The sequence below is a fragment of the Stomoxys calcitrans genome, chromosome 3, assembly GCF_963082655.1.
Source record: "Stomoxys calcitrans chromosome 3, idStoCalc2.1, whole genome shotgun sequence".
Classification (NCBI taxonomy): domain Eukaryota; kingdom Metazoa; phylum Arthropoda; class Insecta; order Diptera; family Muscidae; genus Stomoxys; species Stomoxys calcitrans.
In genome coordinates this window covers 83,536,363-83,554,797 of record NC_081554.1, presented here as the reverse complement: position 1 = coordinate 83,554,797, position 18,435 = coordinate 83,536,363, and the positions used below count along the sequence as shown (strand labels likewise).

General features: G+C 37.2%; 4 protein-coding genes across 5 annotated transcripts in view; 2 read left to right on the top strand and 2 right to left on the bottom strand.

Annotated features, from left to right (window-relative positions):
- LOC106092036 (importin subunit beta) overlaps positions 1 to 1,268 on the top strand; it is a 48,162-nt gene extending 46,894 nt beyond the window's left edge. For both annotated transcript variants that reach the window (XR_009397768.1, XR_009397764.1), the window contains exon 9: positions 571 to 1,268. The gene's annotated coding sequence lies outside the window, so the exon portion shown is untranslated. The remainder of the gene's footprint in view (positions 1 to 570) is intronic.
- Positions 1,269 to 7,017: 5,749 nt separating this feature from the next.
- LOC106092032 (alpha-methylacyl-CoA racemase) lies at positions 7,018 to 8,661 on the bottom strand. The gene is made up of 2 exons (XM_013258772.2): positions 8,340 to 8,661; positions 7,018 to 8,267 (listed from the first exon to the last, which is right to left on the bottom strand). The coding sequence occupies exons 1-2, from the start codon at positions 8,445 to 8,447 to the stop codon at positions 7,224 to 7,226; spliced, it is 1,152 nt and encodes a 383-aa protein (XP_013114226.2). The 5' UTR covers positions 8,448 to 8,661; the 3' UTR covers positions 7,018 to 7,223.
- Positions 8,662 to 11,222: 2,561 nt separating this feature from the next.
- LOC106092033 (2-oxoglutarate and iron-dependent oxygenase JMJD4 homolog) lies at positions 11,223 to 13,300 on the bottom strand. The gene is made up of 2 exons (XM_013258773.2): positions 12,538 to 13,300; positions 11,223 to 12,479 (listed from the first exon to the last, which is right to left on the bottom strand). Exons 1-2 carry the CDS (start codon positions 13,164 to 13,166, stop codon positions 11,726 to 11,728), a joined length of 1,383 nt encoding a protein of 460 aa, XP_013114227.2. The 5' UTR covers positions 13,167 to 13,300; the 3' UTR covers positions 11,223 to 11,725.
- A 1,483-nt stretch (positions 13,301 to 14,783) lies between these two features.
- On the top strand, positions 14,784 to 15,149 carry LOC106092035 (MICOS complex subunit Mic10-like). The gene has a single exon (XM_013258775.2). It carries the CDS (start codon positions 14,911 to 14,913, stop codon positions 15,118 to 15,120), a length of 210 nt encoding a protein of 69 aa, XP_013114229.1. The 5' UTR covers positions 14,784 to 14,910; the 3' UTR covers positions 15,121 to 15,149.
- Positions 15,150 to 18,435: the final 3,286 nt, after the last annotated feature.

Here is an 18,435-nt window from a genome sequence, read left to right as displayed (position 1 = left end):
TTCACCGAAACTTATGTCAGCGAGTTATGTGTTAGGCCCTTCGACATTATTCTTCATTTTGGTCCAGATCGGTCTAGATTTGAATATAGCTTCCATATAGACCGATGTCCCGATTTAAGGTTTTGGGGCCATAAATGCGCATTTATAGTCCGGTTTCGCCGAAATTTATGACAGTGAGTTGTGTTAGGCTCTTCGACATTATTCTTCATTTTGGCCCAGATCGGTCCAGATTTGAATATAGCTTCCATATAGACCGATCTCTCGATTTAAGGTTTTGGGCCCATAAAAGGCGCATTTATTGTCCGATTTTGGAACAGTGAGTAGTGTTAGGCTCTTCATACTAGGACCAAATCGGTCCAGATTTGGATATAGCTACCATATAGACCGATATATACCCGAGGTATTGGGTATCCAAAGTTCAGCTCGGCCGAACTTAATGCCTTTTTACCTGTTTTATTTTCTTACAACTCTTTCTAGTATTTACAGAAGCAAGTAGTTGCGTTATTAAATAATCCTTTATTGTATTTTGCAAAATATTTAATCTCCTTTATATTTCATTTTATATTGCAGGTGTTATTATTAAACAAAACAAAACAAAAACAAAACTATACTTTTTAAGTGTGACTGATTTTGAAATGATGTTTAATGGATATTGTTGATGATGCAATAACTTTGATCATGTATGATAATGTACAGATAAAGTATATAGAGAAGAGTGAATGACCCCTATGTGAATGATGATTATGGTAATAAGGATGCAAATGATGATGGTGATAAGAATGATGTCGATGATAATGATGATGATGATGATGATGATTTGGTTTCATTTACATAAAAACTTGAACAGACAAAAATCTCAACTGAACCTCTTCAACAATTAACACGAAACATGATGTACGAGTGTAGTGTACCTAATACTCTTCCAAGTATTATAAACGAGAGAAAACCAACCAGATTTCCTCATTTTGAGATTGTGTGCATCAGAGAAGCTATCTTCTATATGTAACTAATGATTAATTTGTACGAATGTGTGTATAGGGTGTTATTTTATTTATTTTTAGAGAGTATGTTTGTATGAATTAGTGTGGTGAATGTGTATGTAGTATGTGTGCTTATAAAGGTATAAAAGACATTCGAAACAATTTGAAATAAAACCCCTTGAGACGAACGACCCCTCTCCACCAACCGAAAATAAAGTTGAAAAAAGCAATACCACAAATCACAAAACGGACCAATTCAAAAATTGACAAAAGAAACAAAAACAAAAACGGTTAAACCTTAAAATTGACTTACTCAGCGACAAAGGACTGAACTTTCAAAGACCACAGGGCAACGAAAATCAGAAAATAATCAATAATAAAGGACGGTTTTCGAAGAAAACAAAAACATAATAATACAATAGAATATAGACTTTAAGCAAACCCCCCTTTGTATTGCCTCCGAAACCGAAAAAAAAACCTTCAATGACAACTGGCTGCTGACGATCCCCCCATTTCTTTTCAATTTTCTTTTGGCCCAACAACTTTTCAAAACAAGAGGGGCCCTTGAATAATAGTATTTTTAAGAAAAATGCAAATTCCATATATGTTCCTTTCCAAAGGGTGGCTTGGTTGATATGCAACCATCAATTGAAATACACCAGTTCGAAATAATGTTGAAAATCAACCCAAACCAAGTGTTCGAATGTTAGGAGAATATTTTGTGTGTGTTTAATTTTGTGATATATAGTATGTAGTGCGTATGATGAGTGTGCGTGTTCCCTGTGTTGTCCTTTTTCATTGCTACATAATACTGTAAACCTTATCGTTTGTATGTATGTTTGCATTATAATGTTCTATGCCTCCCCTATCTAAGTTTTCTTCATTTTTAGTCACCACATAGTCCATTTGGTTCTAGTTCTATACATTTTACATATAATTTTGAAAATATATTCCATATTTGTCCAACTTAAAACAGAAAATTTCCCTTCCATTATATGGCCTTTCTATTGTACCAAGTAACAAAAAATTCCATAACTAAACTCGACAGCATAATAATAAACCAACGGACTTGTCCAGTTTTTCAAAAGGATTAATCTTTTAATTTTGTAACTTACCTAAATAAGATTATTATTCACAAAAGGAATAACATATATTGTAATTTGTATGACTGATAGTTTGTACGTTGAAAACAAATTTATGTGTGTGAAAAAATAAAGATTAATTTTTTTCTTTCGACGCAAAGCAAACAAAATGTGTTTAATTGGAAACTAGCCAACAACAAAGGCAAAATATCCTCCTGCGTGGATTTACGTATTCGATCAAAACATGAATTAAAGAATAGCCGGCATACATCTCTCATATCAATGAGTGCTGTCCGGTTTATGTTTTTTTAACCTGAAGGTAAGTGCACCCAAATTTACAGCCGGCCTAGAAAGTTAAGCTCCTGGGCTACACCACCATCTCGAAGAGAAGTTTAGTTTAGCATATCCGCCTATGACGAAATCCTTTCGAAAACATCAAAAACAAGTAAAAAGGCATTAAGTTCGGCCGGACCGAACTTTGGATACCCACCACCTCGGGTATATATGTAAACTCCCTTTCGTCACAATTCAGTGAAAATTGGATAACTTATGCACTCAAATTCGGCACGGACATTGAGTGGTCTAATAGATATAAGTCACAGTTGGATTTTGTAATTTTATGTGCTTCATACTCTTTATCAGGAGATCGGTCTGCATGGCAGCTATATCTAAATATAGTCCGATCCGAACCATATTTGGGACGGATGGCGGGTGGCCTAAAACTACTTACTATTTCATATTTCAGCAGAATCGGCAGCTTTATCTAAATATAGTCCGACCTCAAACATATTGGGTTGCCCAAAAAGTAATTGCGGATTTTTTAAAAGAAAGTAAATGCATTTTTAATAAAACTTAGAATGAACTTTAATCAAATATACATTTTTTACACTTTTTTTCTAAAGCAAGCTAAAAGTAACAGCTGATAACTGACAGAAGAAAGAATCCAATTACAGAGTCACAAGCTGTGAAAAAATTTGTCAACGCCGACTATATGAAAAATCCGCAATTACTTTTTGGGCAACCCAATATTAAGCTCGGATATCAAGAGGTGCAAATCAACTCACTGTTTCAAATTTCAGCAAAATCGGATAATAAATAAAGCTTTTATAGGCTTCAGACCCTTTATCGGCAGATCGGTCTATATGGCAGCTATATCTAAATATTGTCTGATATGGACCATATTTGGGTCAGATGTTGGGAGGTCTAAAGCTATAGGCATAAGACCCTTTATCCACAGATCGGTCTATATAGCAGCTATATCCAAATATGGTCCGATTTCGATTTCATTTGTCGAGTTCTTTGCGCGGTATCTCTTTTTAGGCAAACAAAGAATAATGAATAAGAACCGTTATGCTATTGGAGCTATATTAAGTTATAGTCCGATTTGGACCAAAAATGATTTAAATGCTGAGCATTGTAGAAGTCATTGTGTAATATTTCAGTTCATTCGGGTAAGAAGTGCGCCTTGTAGGGGCTCAAGAAGCAAAATCGGGAAATAGGTTTATTTGGCAATCGGGAAATTGGTCTATTTGGGAGCTGTATCAAGCTGTTGATCGATTCAGACTATATTAGACACGTATGTTGAAGGTTATAAGAGAAGCCGTTGTACAAAATTTCTGCTAAATCGGATGAGAATTGCGCCCTCTAGAGGCTCAAGAAGTCAAAATCCCAGATCGGTTTATATGGCAGCTATATCAGGTTATATTCCTTTTTGTGCCATACTTAGCACAGTTATTGGAAGTCATAATAAAACACAAGAAGTCAAGATCCCAGATCGGTTTATATGTCAGCTATATCAGGTTATGTACCTATTTGCGCCATACTTGGCACTTAATTTCAGCCAAATCGGATGAGAATTGCGCGCTTTATTGGCTCAAGAAGTCAAGATCCAAGTTCGGTTTATATGACAGCTATACCAGATTATGAACCGATTTGAATCATGCTTAACATAGTTGTTGGAAGTGTTGACCAAAACACTACGTGCAAAATTTCAGTCAAATCGGACGTGAATTGCGCCCTCTAGAGGCTCAAGAAGTCAAGACCTAATATCGGTTTATATGGCAGCTATATCAAAACATGGACCGATTTGAACCATTTGCAATCCCAACCGACCTACACTAATAAAAAGTATTTGTGCAAAATTTCAAGCGGCTAGCTTTACTCCTTCGAAAGTTAGCGTGCTTTCGACAGACAGACGGACGGACATGACATTCGGATCAAGAATATATGTACTTTATGGGGTCTCTCAGACGCATATTTCAAGGTGTTACTAACAGAGTGACGAAATTAGTATACCCCCATCCTATGGTGGAGGGTATAAAAATTGTCAGTGGTGGTTGTTCCTTGCCACTATTGGCAATATTCGTGAGCTATGCAGTTAACATTTTGTACAATGATTTTTCTCATGACTTCCAACTGACTTTATTAATCTTGGTTTAACTTGGTTAGTTCTCATTTTCCTTTGAAATATAGGAAATGGGAAAATAACGATAGTATCGATACTACCGATATTTATTATTAAAACTATCGAAAATATATAATGTTGCGATTATCGATAGTTTGCCAAATCTACCCTGAAAGCACCACTTCCAAGAGATGTTAAATTTAGCAAACAAATTGTCAGTGATGGTTATCTCCTTCCGACTGTTGGCTATATTCGTGAGCTATGCAGCCTAATTAGGGAAGGAAGACATTTTTGGTCCAACAGTCGGAAGGTTTAGCCTCCACGAGATAATGGGTCGAGGCAGATAGATTTCGCCGCGGCAATAAACATGGTAGTTAGTACCACCAGATTTCAACACATAAATATTCACAATGCCACATGGCTGCATGCAAAGGTTCGCACCCCTTTGAACATGGCGAGGAAAGTACGATCTGACACTGCACGGAACATTGAAAAGCTGTAAACACAACAGATGGCAGTGGCACACTCCACTCGACTGACCCAACTGCTTGATGAAATCACTCCTTGGTCCGATGATGTAATGGCGCAGTAGCAAACTATTGCCCACTCCATGGAAAATGCTGCGACATCCGTACTTGGGTACCGGAAGCCTCCTCCAAGAAACCCATGGTACGACCGAGATTGTCGAAATGCTTCTGAAGCCAAGAATGCGGCATATAGAGCAAACCTGCAATCAGTAGCAACGCGCCAGGTGAAGGAGAGGTATCGGGAGAAAAGGAGAGAGGAGAAACGTCTATTCCGCAGAAAGAAAAAGGAAATGGAAAGACGTGAGTGTGAGCGAATTGAGATGTACAGGAGTCAGAATGAAATACTTAAGAATGAAGTATTTGTGTCATTGGTTTTTGGGTTAAAAAATCACTTCAGTGTGCGCTAAATTGAGATTTAAAAAAAACATCTACAATTTGTCTAAATTTTTTTCACTTGTCAAAAATGTTGGGGTTGATTTTATCAGTATAGAACATCTGCCAAAATATGGGGAGATTGTGTGAAGAATAAGGGCGAAGCCTTCCTTATATAATCTAAAAAAAGATACAAAACTACAAAAAAAAAAAAAAAACATCCAGAACTTGCCAAAAACACTTCATTTTAATTCTCTTTGACCATGAGCTTGGAATATCCATGGGGTTTGTGAAATCACGCAAATAGCGTCTTCTGATGCGTTGCTCTGAAAACACTTTTTGTCTTACTGCCTGGACAGCCAACAAGAAAGCCACCGGCATTTCAATCTTTTGCTTAATCTTTGCTTTAATTGTGCGAACTGTGACTTGGCGGTCACCCAAATGTTTATTTGGTGAATCGAATGTGAAAAGGGAAAACTATTTTTGGCGAATAATAAGGTAACAATTTAAAATCAGAATTAAATTCATACTTTGAGTAAGACACTTAAAAAAAATATAATTGGAAATTTTTTAACTACGATAGAGCTACGTATTTTTGGTAGTACATACCCAGCAGAAAATTTCATTATCAAATAACAAGAAAGGTAAGCTCATTCAAAAACTAATGACTATTTATTTTTAGGCATTGTTTCTAATAACTTTTACATGGCAATGTCCAAGGAGGAAATTGCTTTCGCACAAGCATACCAATAGTTCAAAAATAAGTACTTATGCCTAAACATACAAATTGTCAAAAAATAATGACATATTCATCCGTATTCCTATTGTTCACTGGCGAAAATCGACAATAGTCGCAGTGGAAGGCGAATTTTACATTTCGTTGTATTCTGTAACTTATTCGCCTTCGACTTTTGATAATATAACCAGTAAGGAAAGGCGAAAGTCAGGCGGTGCCGACTATATAATACCCTACACCACCTCGTGCATGTAGTACTTTTTATATGTAGAACTTATCTCGAAACCTAGTCAGACTTTAATTTGGATACCAATTGAAATAGCAATTTAGAACCTTGTAAGATTTTCCTATCTTAGGACGAAAGATTTGGATTTTCACATCTTTAAAAGGCCATATCGGATAAAACATTATATGGGAGTTATATCGAAACCTGTGTCATTAAGATGTGACCAAAATTGTGGTTTTTACTGCCATAAAAGTTTATATCGATCGTTTTCGTTAAATTTTAGTCATTCGACTTTTGTGATACCAAAAATGTAGACAAATTTTCGTCTCCGAGAACCATAATACCATTTTGCAAAAAATTTCGACATTCGACTACGCCATCGCCAACCGGACTAAGGGGGATTATCTTAGTTGAACGTTGCTAAAAAAAACTACAATACTTAGACTCAAACATGTTTGCGTTTCCCTAACACCACTTTCTCAATGCTCAGTTTCTTTGAAGAAAAAACATTTTATATGAATAATTCAAATTATAAATTAATTTAAAACTTCACCTTCATCGCAGCTGAGAGTTGAACCAAGAACCTTCTGTTACAGTACCTTGCTTTCCAGTGTTGTCTCGATGCTTGTATCGTTTTGTTGCACTTTCTGTACGGCGGTATAGTACTTATTTAAAAAAAACGGACAAAAGTAGCCTTAAAAACTTAAAAAATATATATTTTCTTTATATTCTCTATATAACCTTTCCTCAATTCAATTCCGTATGGGATGTTGGGATTTGTAGAGTTTATGACAACGTTATGCAAAATCATTCTGTTATCAAAATACCTTATCAAAAAAGGTATAAATATCAACTACATGCTTATGACACTATATTTATGTACTTATTAGAGTTTATTACAATTTGGCATGGGCAGGTAGAATTAAGATTTTTTCATTGACCAAGCTTTTTAACTCATCATTGCTTAAGTTTAGCTCTCGAACCATTTTTATGGCCTCCTCAAAGGCTTCGGGGGAATTACTGGAGTCCTTAGACAAAACTCCCGGAGTTCGACTTAAACGTGGTGCAGGTTGAGGCGCTAATGAATTATCCTCATCGAAGGGGGCAAAGGCCTTGCGGCATTTGTTATGGTCGTGCTGCATTACTTCTGACCAATCCAGAACAGGATAAACACAGGCGTCTATGTCTTCAAAAATTGCCGTCCATTCGTCTTGAGTCTTTTGGAGAAATGTTTTTGTAACTAAAGCTTTGGCGGCTTCTTTCTCTGAATCTTCTGATACAAACTGCGAAAGTTGTGGCAAACCTAACTTATTTTTAAACTCCTCAAAAAACTGGGGTTCCAATGCGCCCACAGACATGTATTTGCCATCCTTTGTTTCATATGTATCATAAAAGTAGTAACCACCATCGAGTAAATTCGTTCCACGTTCACCTTGCCATAAAGTAGCCATTTTTCTTCCCATAAATAGCCAACTAGCTACATAAGCAGCTCCATCAACCATAGCTGAGTCGACAATTTGGCCACGACCGGATCGGTGACGCTCCAAAAGTGCTAGACAAATACCAAAAGCACACATTAGACCGCCACCTGCGAAATCCGCCAACAGATTAATGGGTGGTAGAGGTTTTTCGTTTTTTCGCCCCAGCATAGAGAGAACCCCCGAAATGGCGGCGTAATTTATATCATGACCAGCTCGAGGAGCCAGTCTACCCTCTTGGCCAAAACCAGTTAATCGAGCATAAATGAGGCGGGGATTGTCCTTGCACAATACATCGGGCCCTAAATTCATTTTTTCCATTATGCCCGGACGAAATGGTTCTAATATAACATCGTGTGTGCCAGCCAGTTTTCGAACTAGATTTTGCCCTTCTGGTCTCTTCAAATTAATGGCCAGCACACGTTTACCACCATTTAAGCAATTCAATGAGTTGTCAGGCACCTGTTGAGTGAAAAATTAAAAAAGAAATTTAACCCATCCATAAAACAAAGCAATTTTCAGTCCACCACTCACTCTATCTATAACAGTGACCTTTGCTCCAAAGTCCGCTAGAATTTTACCACAGAATGGGGCCGGTGCAAGACCGGCAAATTCCAATACTTTAATACCTTTCAAAGGCATGGTAATTTATGTTTGAAAGTCTCCTTAGAGGCAATGCCTTGAGCAGCTTAAACTGTTATGCGCAGCAAAAGTTAAAAACTGAGCCATTAAAATTGTATATGTCTTTGTTTTTTTATTATTTTGGTGAGCGTACGAACTTGTTTTTGCCTACAGCTTATCAATTGCATTAAATTGGCTACAAGTAGGAACACTTGTGCTTACCATTCTACGCCAGACCACTTGAAAGCTCTACGTCGCGTACTTGTGGCTTCAGCTGTTGTGCATAATGACGGCACAGATGTTATGAATGCGGGTATAAAACAGAGGCCGAATTACCGCATACATGAACGAGTTAAACTCTCTATTGTGAATTATGTATTTCTCTATTGAACGAGAATTTTTGAAATTTACGAACACAAATGTACAAATCGGTCATAATTTATAAAAAATTTAAACTAAAATGTTTATAAAGTGATATAACATCCATTAAATATGAAATTGCATTCGATCACGTAGGCGTTAATTCGGCCCCAGAAGTCTAAAATGTGTGAGTAATTAAAGTCAATAGTCGGGCGGATCATATCAAAAAGACCAAGGCGTATTTATAAAGTCCCCGCAACGGTGAATTGCTTCAACAAAGCATATTTTTTTGGGAAATTGCTATGTCATAATGTGTATGCAAATGCAAATTTTGCCCATGAACATTCTACTAAGGAACAGGCGCAAACTTCACATATCAATGAGTGCAGTTCGATTCAAATTTAAGCTCAATGATAAGGGGCCTCCTTTTTATAGCCGAGTCCGAACGGCGTGCCGCAGTGCGACACCTCTTTGAAGAGAAGTTTTACATGGCATAGTACCTCACAAATGTTGCCAGCATTAGGAGGGGGAAACCACCGCTGAAAAATTTTTCTGGCGGTCTCGCCAGGATTCGAACATAGGCGTTCAGCGTCATAGGCGGACATGCCAACCTCTGCGCCACGGTGGCCTCCACAGGGCGAAAATTCGATTCGCCGTGATATTTAAAATTTACGGCAAATTTGCTTCAACCAATCAGAGCAAGAAGAAAGGAGTTCATTAATATTTGAGTGTCAAGCAAAAAAAAAAATTAAAATTCCTCTTAGCTCCAAAGGCTTTACCCACAAAACTATCAAGATGGTAGGTTTAAAAAGTTTTCACTAGGTTATTGTAGCGATAAAATAGTTATCAAGTGCAGACCAGGGTAGTTCTGACTCAATTCCAATTGGGTTAGGATTGTTTCCAACTTCATAGGCGCGTGTTTCGATTGCAACTTGGGACCTCACATCACATGTGTCAAATGCATGACTCTCTGGTGGACATGAGGATTCCTCCTGAATTGATTTCATACTATTTTGATGGGCAGGATAATTAGCCTACCACAAGCAAAGGGCTAAAATAGGAATATGGTGTTTAGAACTCAATCACCTCAAGGACGGTTTTTGCACCTCTTTTTGGGGCACTTGCAATGTCAGTACTTTGACGTCGCACTGAACACACGACGGACTTACGCATGATTTGTGGGGATGAGGAGGAGTTATAGATGTTTGATCACCTATTGTAGCACTGCCCCTGAAATTGCGGGGCTTGACGCAGGACTATGGCAAAATTTACCCCTTCTTTCCTGTCTTGGTTATTTCTAGGCACATAGTCCTTTCGCCATTTTTGACTGCAATAGGCAGCAAGGTGGGAACTTCTCCAGCCCGCCTGGCTTCGATTATTGTCATGCATGTTGGCTCCTTATTTTCATTATTCTAATGTCTGGCATTAGAATGAAGAAAATTTTAGCTGTGTTCGGTGACTCAAAAATTTGTGCAAATTTTCACAAATTTTTACTGGAAGTCATTCGCTTACTTTATTTGCCAGCAGAAGAGAGCGCGGGAGTAGGGAACAAACTGTTGTTGTTGTAGCAGTGTATTGTACACCGAGGCGGCAGCCCTTGCCGATGAAGGATTGCATCGGGTCAATCCGGTACGTACAACCGGCTGCCATGGAATTGAATAGGGGATTGGGAGTAGGGAATAAACTCCCAGGGAATTGTTATTCAGAATAATCGTTCGCGTACTTTATTAGCCAGCAGAAGAGAGCGAGAGAGTAGGGAACAAACTCCCAGTAAATTGTTATTCAGAATAGGGGAATAGGGAGTAGGGAATAAACTTCCAGGGAATTGTTATTCAGAATATAGCTTTTTATCACTTTCGTTATGGAAGCAGTTTCAATCAACAAATTAATTGGGTCGATAAATTTCGTGATTGAAACCGATTTTTATTTTTTTCTTTGTATGTGTTTGAGCATTAACATCGATGTTCTTTCCGGGCCAATAGCTTTTGCATGTATGGCTTATATATATTATCATTTATTAGTATTATATCTCATGCTCGACCAAATTGCCGGCGAAAATGGCCTGAACATAGTTGCGAGCTCGGTATCTGTTGTTTAGTGAAGGCTACCGCAAGACGTGAGAGACCCAACTGTCGACCAGAATTTACTGGCACTGTGCCTATGTTACAGTTTTCTATATGGTTCAACCATATATTCACTTTGTGATCACCGATCAACTTGCTAATCATTCGGCTAAGTTCACTTAACCTCGGGCTGCTAGTGTTGGTTGGGCAAAGTTCCTCACGTCATATGCTTCGACCTGCGGGTAACTGCTACAGTGAAGATTAAGCGGAAAACCTTCACAAGAATCCATATCTTTAGAGTTGTAAACTCTCCACTACACCACTTTAGCTTATAGTAGAAAGCGCTCCTTATCGAAAACAAGCAATAGAAGAATTTGGTTTTCTTTTATATTTATTTTGTTACAATACACAAAATATTATGTATTACAGATGAAATTCATAACTTATATGTACATATTTTTTGACGGATTGAACCAGTCGTATTACAAGTCGATTTCTTCAGTTCGTTTGTCTTTAAATGTTGTAAGATGAAAGATTTTTGTTTTTTAATTAGAGTCTGTGCTTGGTTTTCCAAACCCTTTCAGCGTTTGCAACTACTAAGAAATTATCAGCCTTAACAAAAACTTCCTCGACTTTATATCACAATTCACTTGAGAATTGCAAGTTGAAACAGAAATTCCAAACAAGAACAGACCCCATGTGTATCGCTTTGTACCAGAACTCATATCAGTTCACAAAGTCTAAACATTTGTAAGCCCTTTCATCCTACACATATACATATATGGCGCATATAATATGCCTTAGCTTTGACAAATTGGTGTTTTAATAATTTTAATAAATATTTACCGAAGACAGCGGGATATATCTATCGCCTTACTATTCTGACAATGACTGTTTTGAGTTGGATGATAATGATGGTATTAATGATTCCTTTAATTGTATACATTTACGATATAAAACTATACGGTCATCACAAATAACCGAGTCCTGAAGCATTAATTCAACCACTTGTAGGATACGCTCCAAATCATGTTGTATATGATAATCATTTGGTATATAATGTTCAAAAAATATTAATTTGGAAGACGTGGTGGTCGCTGTATATTCAGGCGGTGTGGGGTTTGCAGATAAATCTGCGGCAGTGTTATTGTTGTTATATTTTCCCAAACGCCTCGTGCTGATGGTTTGTAATAATTGTAAAAAATCGAGGTAGTTCAAACCGAAACTAGCACGCAGCATAGTTTGGCAATGTTCTGTAAAGTTGTCCATTTGTCGACAATCGTCTATTTCAGCTACTACACGTTGCATTTGTTGGGATAGATTAAACCATATCCGCTTTAAGTTGCATGCATTAAACCAATTGTGATTGACGCTTATGGTATCGGTGGTGTTCCAGACTTGATGGTACCAGCCACTTGGTACAAACAGTGATTCGTTTTCGCTTTGCATTAGTGTGTAGTATCGTACATTGTGTTCATTCAAAAGTTTCTCATCTATACTAAAAGGAAGATTGCCCAAGGTGTCGGAAAGTTTAAGTTCTTCGCCGGGCGGTAAAAGCAACCACTTTTTAATGCCCATTATATTGGTGGACCAGCTAAAAGACCCGAAAACGTCTGAATGAAATGGTGTCCTAAAATATTAATGTGGCACATTAGAGTTTTGCAATACTAGATTGAACGAGAACATACCATGTGTCTTTTGGTCCCATATACACAAAACGATAATCATCACTTTCCGTAAGCACCAAATGTTCATTTAGCCAATCGGATGCAAAATGTTTAGGAACATCATAGAAGTTATAGTCCATTCGCTGAGCTTTTAAATGCCAGTCTTTGAGGTACAATAAGTCGGTGGATTTATCTCTATTACTGGCATCAGTTGGTCCATCATCTTCTCTTTTCTGCTGCCAGTAATTTAAAAAATCAAAAAATAACATTTCACTTTTGGCATGACTATTAAAATATTCCCTATTACAGTCGGCGGTTGGTACCATAAGGTTTCCAATTTTTTCTTTGAGGTAGTCATAGTTAATGCTTTTCCCAGTACCATCATGGGGTGTGTTGAATATTGGTGACGGGTTATCGTGGCATCCATTGCTTGCATCTCTCGGTGTCTTTATCCATTTGCGGCATTCCCAGTGTTTAGATACATTACACAGTACAACGGGTATGTTGTTCTCCATATACTCCCAATAGAAATCATTATAACTTATATTGTCGACATTGTGTCGTTCTATTTCCTGCGGTAGAAATTGATGTCCGGTATCGTAGTTTTCAGAGGATATTTCAAGCTCTAATATTTCCAAATCATTGGCCATAGAAGTTTACCCAAGTTACACAAACACCCACTGAGTTTCACATTCACATTGCTGTGAAAGCTCATAAAAAAATTAAAATTCTGCTCATAAGAAAATTAAAAAATTGCTTGAAGGCAATAAGTGAGTAAAGAACAGCTGATTGGTGTCCGATAAACTCAAAGCTGCGATGGCTATAAATAAACGGTGTATGAAAAGTAGCCGACGGCACAGTAAGTAACGGTAAGATGAAATTTTAATGGGGGCTACACATAATACAATTATTCTATGTTCTGTAGCGTTGTGTTGCTTTTTGTACAGAATTTGAGTCTTTAATTCTAGTCAGGATGCACTTATGTGTAAGGTTAGGTCATGCGAACAGCTGAATACAATTTTTTCATTTTTAGATTTTGCAATAACTCTAAATGCTTGTTAAATCAGCAGTGATATTTTTCTAAAAACTCGTTTACACTGCTCATTAAATCCGGATTTAAAGCTCTCGTCAGCTAAACAAAGTTTGTTTCTAAAACCACTTCGACATTTGGAGTAATGGCATTTGCCAATCAAGGTAGTTTCGTTGGGTAGATTTTTGTTGTTGTGCTAATAGTGTCCTCTCTTACCATATCCATATGCTTACCGAAATTTTCAGTTTGATTTGTGTTACTGGGTGACATTGCAATCATTAGGACTTTTTTGGGCTTCATTGAACGAAAACTTAAGTTTTCATCACTTTTTGCACCACCTAAAGGGTGGTACTATATTCGCTTTTAGCGAAATTTTTCAAGATTACTTTTTTAGATAATTGATTTTGAAGGAAAAAGACATGCTGGTTTCATTCAGGAGGACATCCTCTCATTACTTATTAAAAAATTTTCATGAAATTATTATGTAATTATTACGATTTTTGAAGTATTTCAAAAAAGTAACGGTGAAAACCATGTGTTTTCGCCTGTGAAAAACGATAATAGTATCAGCCTTAATGGAATTATTTGTACATAATAGCGCTTAATTAAGACAAATGTGACCTTTATCAGTAATAAAAAAAATCAAGACAAATGTGAACTTTATCAGTAAAAAAAACGTATTTAGAACTTGTTTGCCCTGCAAAGCTGTCCTTGTCATACCCTACAACAACAACTATATAGTGCGGTGCAGCAAAAATTGTATGGAAATGACATCTATCCGTTATATCGAAGTTCTGGATGTGTAAGAAACGCGGGCTTATGTAGAACATCTGCGTTCAGGATTCACATGATATGTTTTTCACCTCCAGAAATACCTCTATTGTGAATGACAAAATTATATAAATTCCATGATTTTTAAATAATATGCATAAATAATTTTGCTTTGAATTTGCACTTGACTTCGAAGCTTGCGTGTGTTTTGCTAATTTCATCAATTAATTTATCAAATATTTCCACTTTTTTCCTCGAATGGTTTTGGAACGTTGTCATTCGGTGTTACCATCTGGTGTCAACTGCAACTTTTTGATTTTTTTTATCATTCACGGTTGTCTATTCAGTACTAAAATAAAACACAGCAATTGACGCTGTACGCTTTAATTTAGGAAACCTTTTTATATGTAATTAGGCGCTCACGCCGCTAAAAACTTTTATTTAGGAAAAGCAATTCCAAACAGCTGAGATATTAGCAAATCAGCTAAAGAAAATCGAATTGAACAAACGAATCGAATCGAATTGAGGGAGCCAACTAGTTAATAGGAAAATTTTTCATTAATTCAATCAAAAATTCCGGTTACCCTTCTAAAATGCCACAAATAAGCAAAACCGAGGATGAGTTTGGAAAGAAGATCGACCGCTGCATAACAGATATGGGCATTAAAAGTGTCAGTGGAATGGCTATTGGAACCGTGCTCTCCCTATTGATGTTCAAGAGGAAAGCATGGCCCATTATTATGGGAACTGGTTTTGGAGCTGGAGTTTCATACAGAACATGCGAAAAAGATTTAAATATGTAATTTGATCAAATAAAAAGCCATTAATTATAGTCAAGCATTGAGAAATTCATTGGAAAAAACATCAGACAAGGATTGAACAAGATTACAGTGGGTAAAGAATTACATGATTTTTTAATATTTGATACAATTCGCTTTACATGCCTTTATTCCAAGAGCAGCGTCTATTGAAAATAATTGCCTCTGATGGCTTTTGCCAAAATAATAGTTTGTAAATGCTATGCAAAATATTCTTACGTAATACGAGTATATGGATTTATCTGCATATAAATATTGGGCACCATAGCATTCAGTCATATGGCTGATATATGGTAAGAAGTGATGACAACATATACTATGTATTAAATCACATACAACTGCAAATAATAAATGTTTATTGATTCTTTAACGTTGATCCCAACTATACGTCTAGTCTGAAATACCCACTTTCTTTTTAAGTTCTTTAAGGCTAAAAAATAGACACAGCTCTTGAATAAATATGTTAGCATGTCAGCCTATGGGGTAGGTTCGAATCCTGGCGAAACTATCAGGAAACAAGTAAGATCGTGAATCGCATTTGTCGAGGTCCAGGCGCGGTTTCTCTTTTAAGGCAAACAAAGAATATTGAATAAGAACTTTTATGTTATTGAAGCTTTATCAAGTTATAGTCCGATTCGGACCATAAATGAATGCCCAACATTGTAGAAGTCATTGTGCAATATTTCAGTTCATTCGGATAAAAATTGCGCCTTGTAGGGCTCAAGAAGTAAAATCAGGAGATAGGTTTATATGGGAGCTGTATCAAGCTATTGATCGATTTAGACACGTATGTTGAAAGTCATGAGAGAAGCTGTTGTACAAAATTTCAGCCAAATCGGATGACAATTGCGCCCTCTAGAGGCTCAAGAAATCAAAATCCCAGATCGGTTTTTATGGGAGCTTTATCAGGTTATGTACCAATTTGCGGCATATTTAGCACAGTTATTGGAAGTCATAACAAAACACCTCATGCAAAATTTCAGCCAAATCGGATTAGAATTGCGTCCTCTAATGGATCAAGAAGTCAAGATCCAAGAAAAGTTTATATGGCAGCTTTATCAAAACATTTACCGATTTGAACTATACGCAGTTGTTGGAAGTGATACCAAAACATCACGTGCAAAATTTCAGTCAAATCGGACGGGATTTGCGGCCTCTAGAGGCTTAAGAAGTCAAGACCCAAAATCGGTTTATATGACAGCTATATCAAAACATGGACCGATTTGGCCCATTTACAATCCCAACCGACCTACACTAATAAAAAGTATTTGTGCAAAATTTCAAGCGGCTAGCCTTACTCCTTCGAAAGTTAGCGTGCTTTCGACACACAGACGGACGGACATGGCTAGATCCGATCTGAACGATCTGATAAACGACACGGATGCCGAACAGCCTAGCATAAGCCACTATGTAAAATTTCAGCGAAATCGATTTATAAATGCGACTTTTAGGGGGCCAGAGGCAGCTATATCCAAATCTGGACCAATCTGGTCCAAATTGAAGAGGGATGTCGAAGTCCCTAACACAACTCACTGTCCCAAATTTCGGCGACAATAATTGTGCTTTTTATGGGCCCAAAACCTTAAATCCAGAGATCGTTCTATATGGCGGCTGTATTTAAATCAGGACCGATCTAGACCAAATTGAAGAAGTATTTCGAAGGGTCTAATACAACTCACTGTCCCAAATTTCGGCGACATCGGACAATAAATGCGCCTTTTATGGGCCCAAATCCTTAAATTGAGAGATGGTTATATGGCAGCTATATCCAAATCTGGAACGATCTAGGCCAAATTGCAGAAATATGTCGAAGGGCCTAACACAACACACTGTCCTAAATTTTGGCATAATCGGACAATGAATGCGCCTTTTATGGGGCCGAAACCTTAAATCGAGAGATCGGTCTATATGGTAGCTATATTCAAATCTGGACCCATCTGAGTCAAATTGAAGAAAGATGTCGAAGGGCCTAACACAACTCACTGTCCAAACTTCAGCAAAATCAGATAATAAATGAGGCTTTTATGGTCCTAAGACCCTAAAGCGGCCGATCGGTCCATATGACGGCTATATCAAAATCTGTGCGATCTGGGCCAAATAGAAGAAGGATGTCGAAGGGCCTAACACAACTCACTGACCCAAATTTTAGCAAAATCTGATAATAAATGTGGCTTTTAGGGCCTAAGACCCTAAATCGGCCGATCGGTCCATATGGCAGCTATATCCAAATCTGTGCCGATCTGGGCCAAATTGAAGAAGGATGTCAAAGGGCCTAACACAACTTACTGTTCCAAATTTCAGCAAATTCGGATAATAAATAAATAATAAATATGGCTGTTATTGGCCTAAGACCCTTAATCGGCGGATCAATCTATATGGGGGCTATATCAAGACATAGTCCGATATAGCCCATCTTCAAACTTAACCTGCTTATGGACAAAATAAGAATCTGTGCAAAGTTTCAGCTCAATATCTCTATTTTTAATGGCTGTACCATGAATTCAACAGACAGACGGACGGACATGGCTAGATCGTCTTAAATTTTTACGCTCATCAAGAATATATATACTTTATAGGGTCGGAAATGGATATTTCGATGTGTTGCAAACGGAATGACAAAATGAATATAACCCCATCCGTCAGTGGTGGGTATAATTAATTGGAAATTTCCAACTTTTTTAATCATATTTTAAATGAATACCGAATTTTTTTAATTGAAAATTTTTGTAATCAACTTTTTCAAAAACTGTGATTGATATTATCATTTTCGTGATTGACGCTAATTTGCAAATTTTGCCAAGGAACATTCCACTAAGGGAACAGAGGCAAACTTCTCACATATCAATGAGTGCAGTCCGATTCAAGTTTAAGCTCAATGATAAGGGGCCTCTCTTTTATAGTCGAGACCGAACGGCGTGCCGCAGTGCGACACCTCTTTGGAGAGAAGTTTTACATGGCATAGTACCTCACAAATGTTGCCAGCATTAGGAGGGGAAAACCACCACTGAAAATTTTTTCTGTTGGTCTCGCCAGGGTTCGAACTGCCCTACGGTGGCCTCCCCAAGTTCGTGATTGAAGCAGTTTCAATTAAACAATTTAATTGAATTAATTTATTTCGTGATTGAAATCGATTTTATTTTTTTCTCTATATGTATGTTATGCTATTATCAAACATGGAACGATTTTGAATGCTTCGAGTGTATAGCTTTATTTGTTCGGATGTAAGCACGCTTTCAGCAGACAGAAGGAAAGTGCTTCAATATCATTTATACTTTAAAAGACCTAAAATCAATATTTCGA

What these genes read in the sequence shown, in the direction of transcription:
- LOC106092035 (XM_013258775.2), top strand. Translation starts at nt 14,911, where the DNA reads ATGCCACAAATAAGCAAAACCGAGGATGAGTTTGGAAAGAAGATCGAC.
- LOC106092032 (XM_013258772.2), bottom strand. Translation starts at nt 8,447, where the DNA reads ATGCCTTTGAAAGGTATTAAAGTATTGGAATTTGCCGGTCTTGCACCG. An exon ending in AGGTCACTGTTATAGATAGA is followed by an intron (nt 8,268 to 8,339) that starts GTGAGTGGTGGA and finishes TTCACTCAACAG; the next exon opens with GTGCCTGACAACTCATTGAA.
- LOC106092033 (XM_013258773.2), bottom strand. Translation starts at nt 13,166, where the DNA reads ATGGCCAATGATTTGGAAATATTAGAGCTTGAAATATCCTCTGAAAAC. An exon ending in ATGGGACCAAAAGACACATG is followed by an intron (nt 12,480 to 12,537) that starts GTATGTTCTCGT and finishes TTAATATTTTAG; the next exon opens with GACACCATTTCATTCAGACG.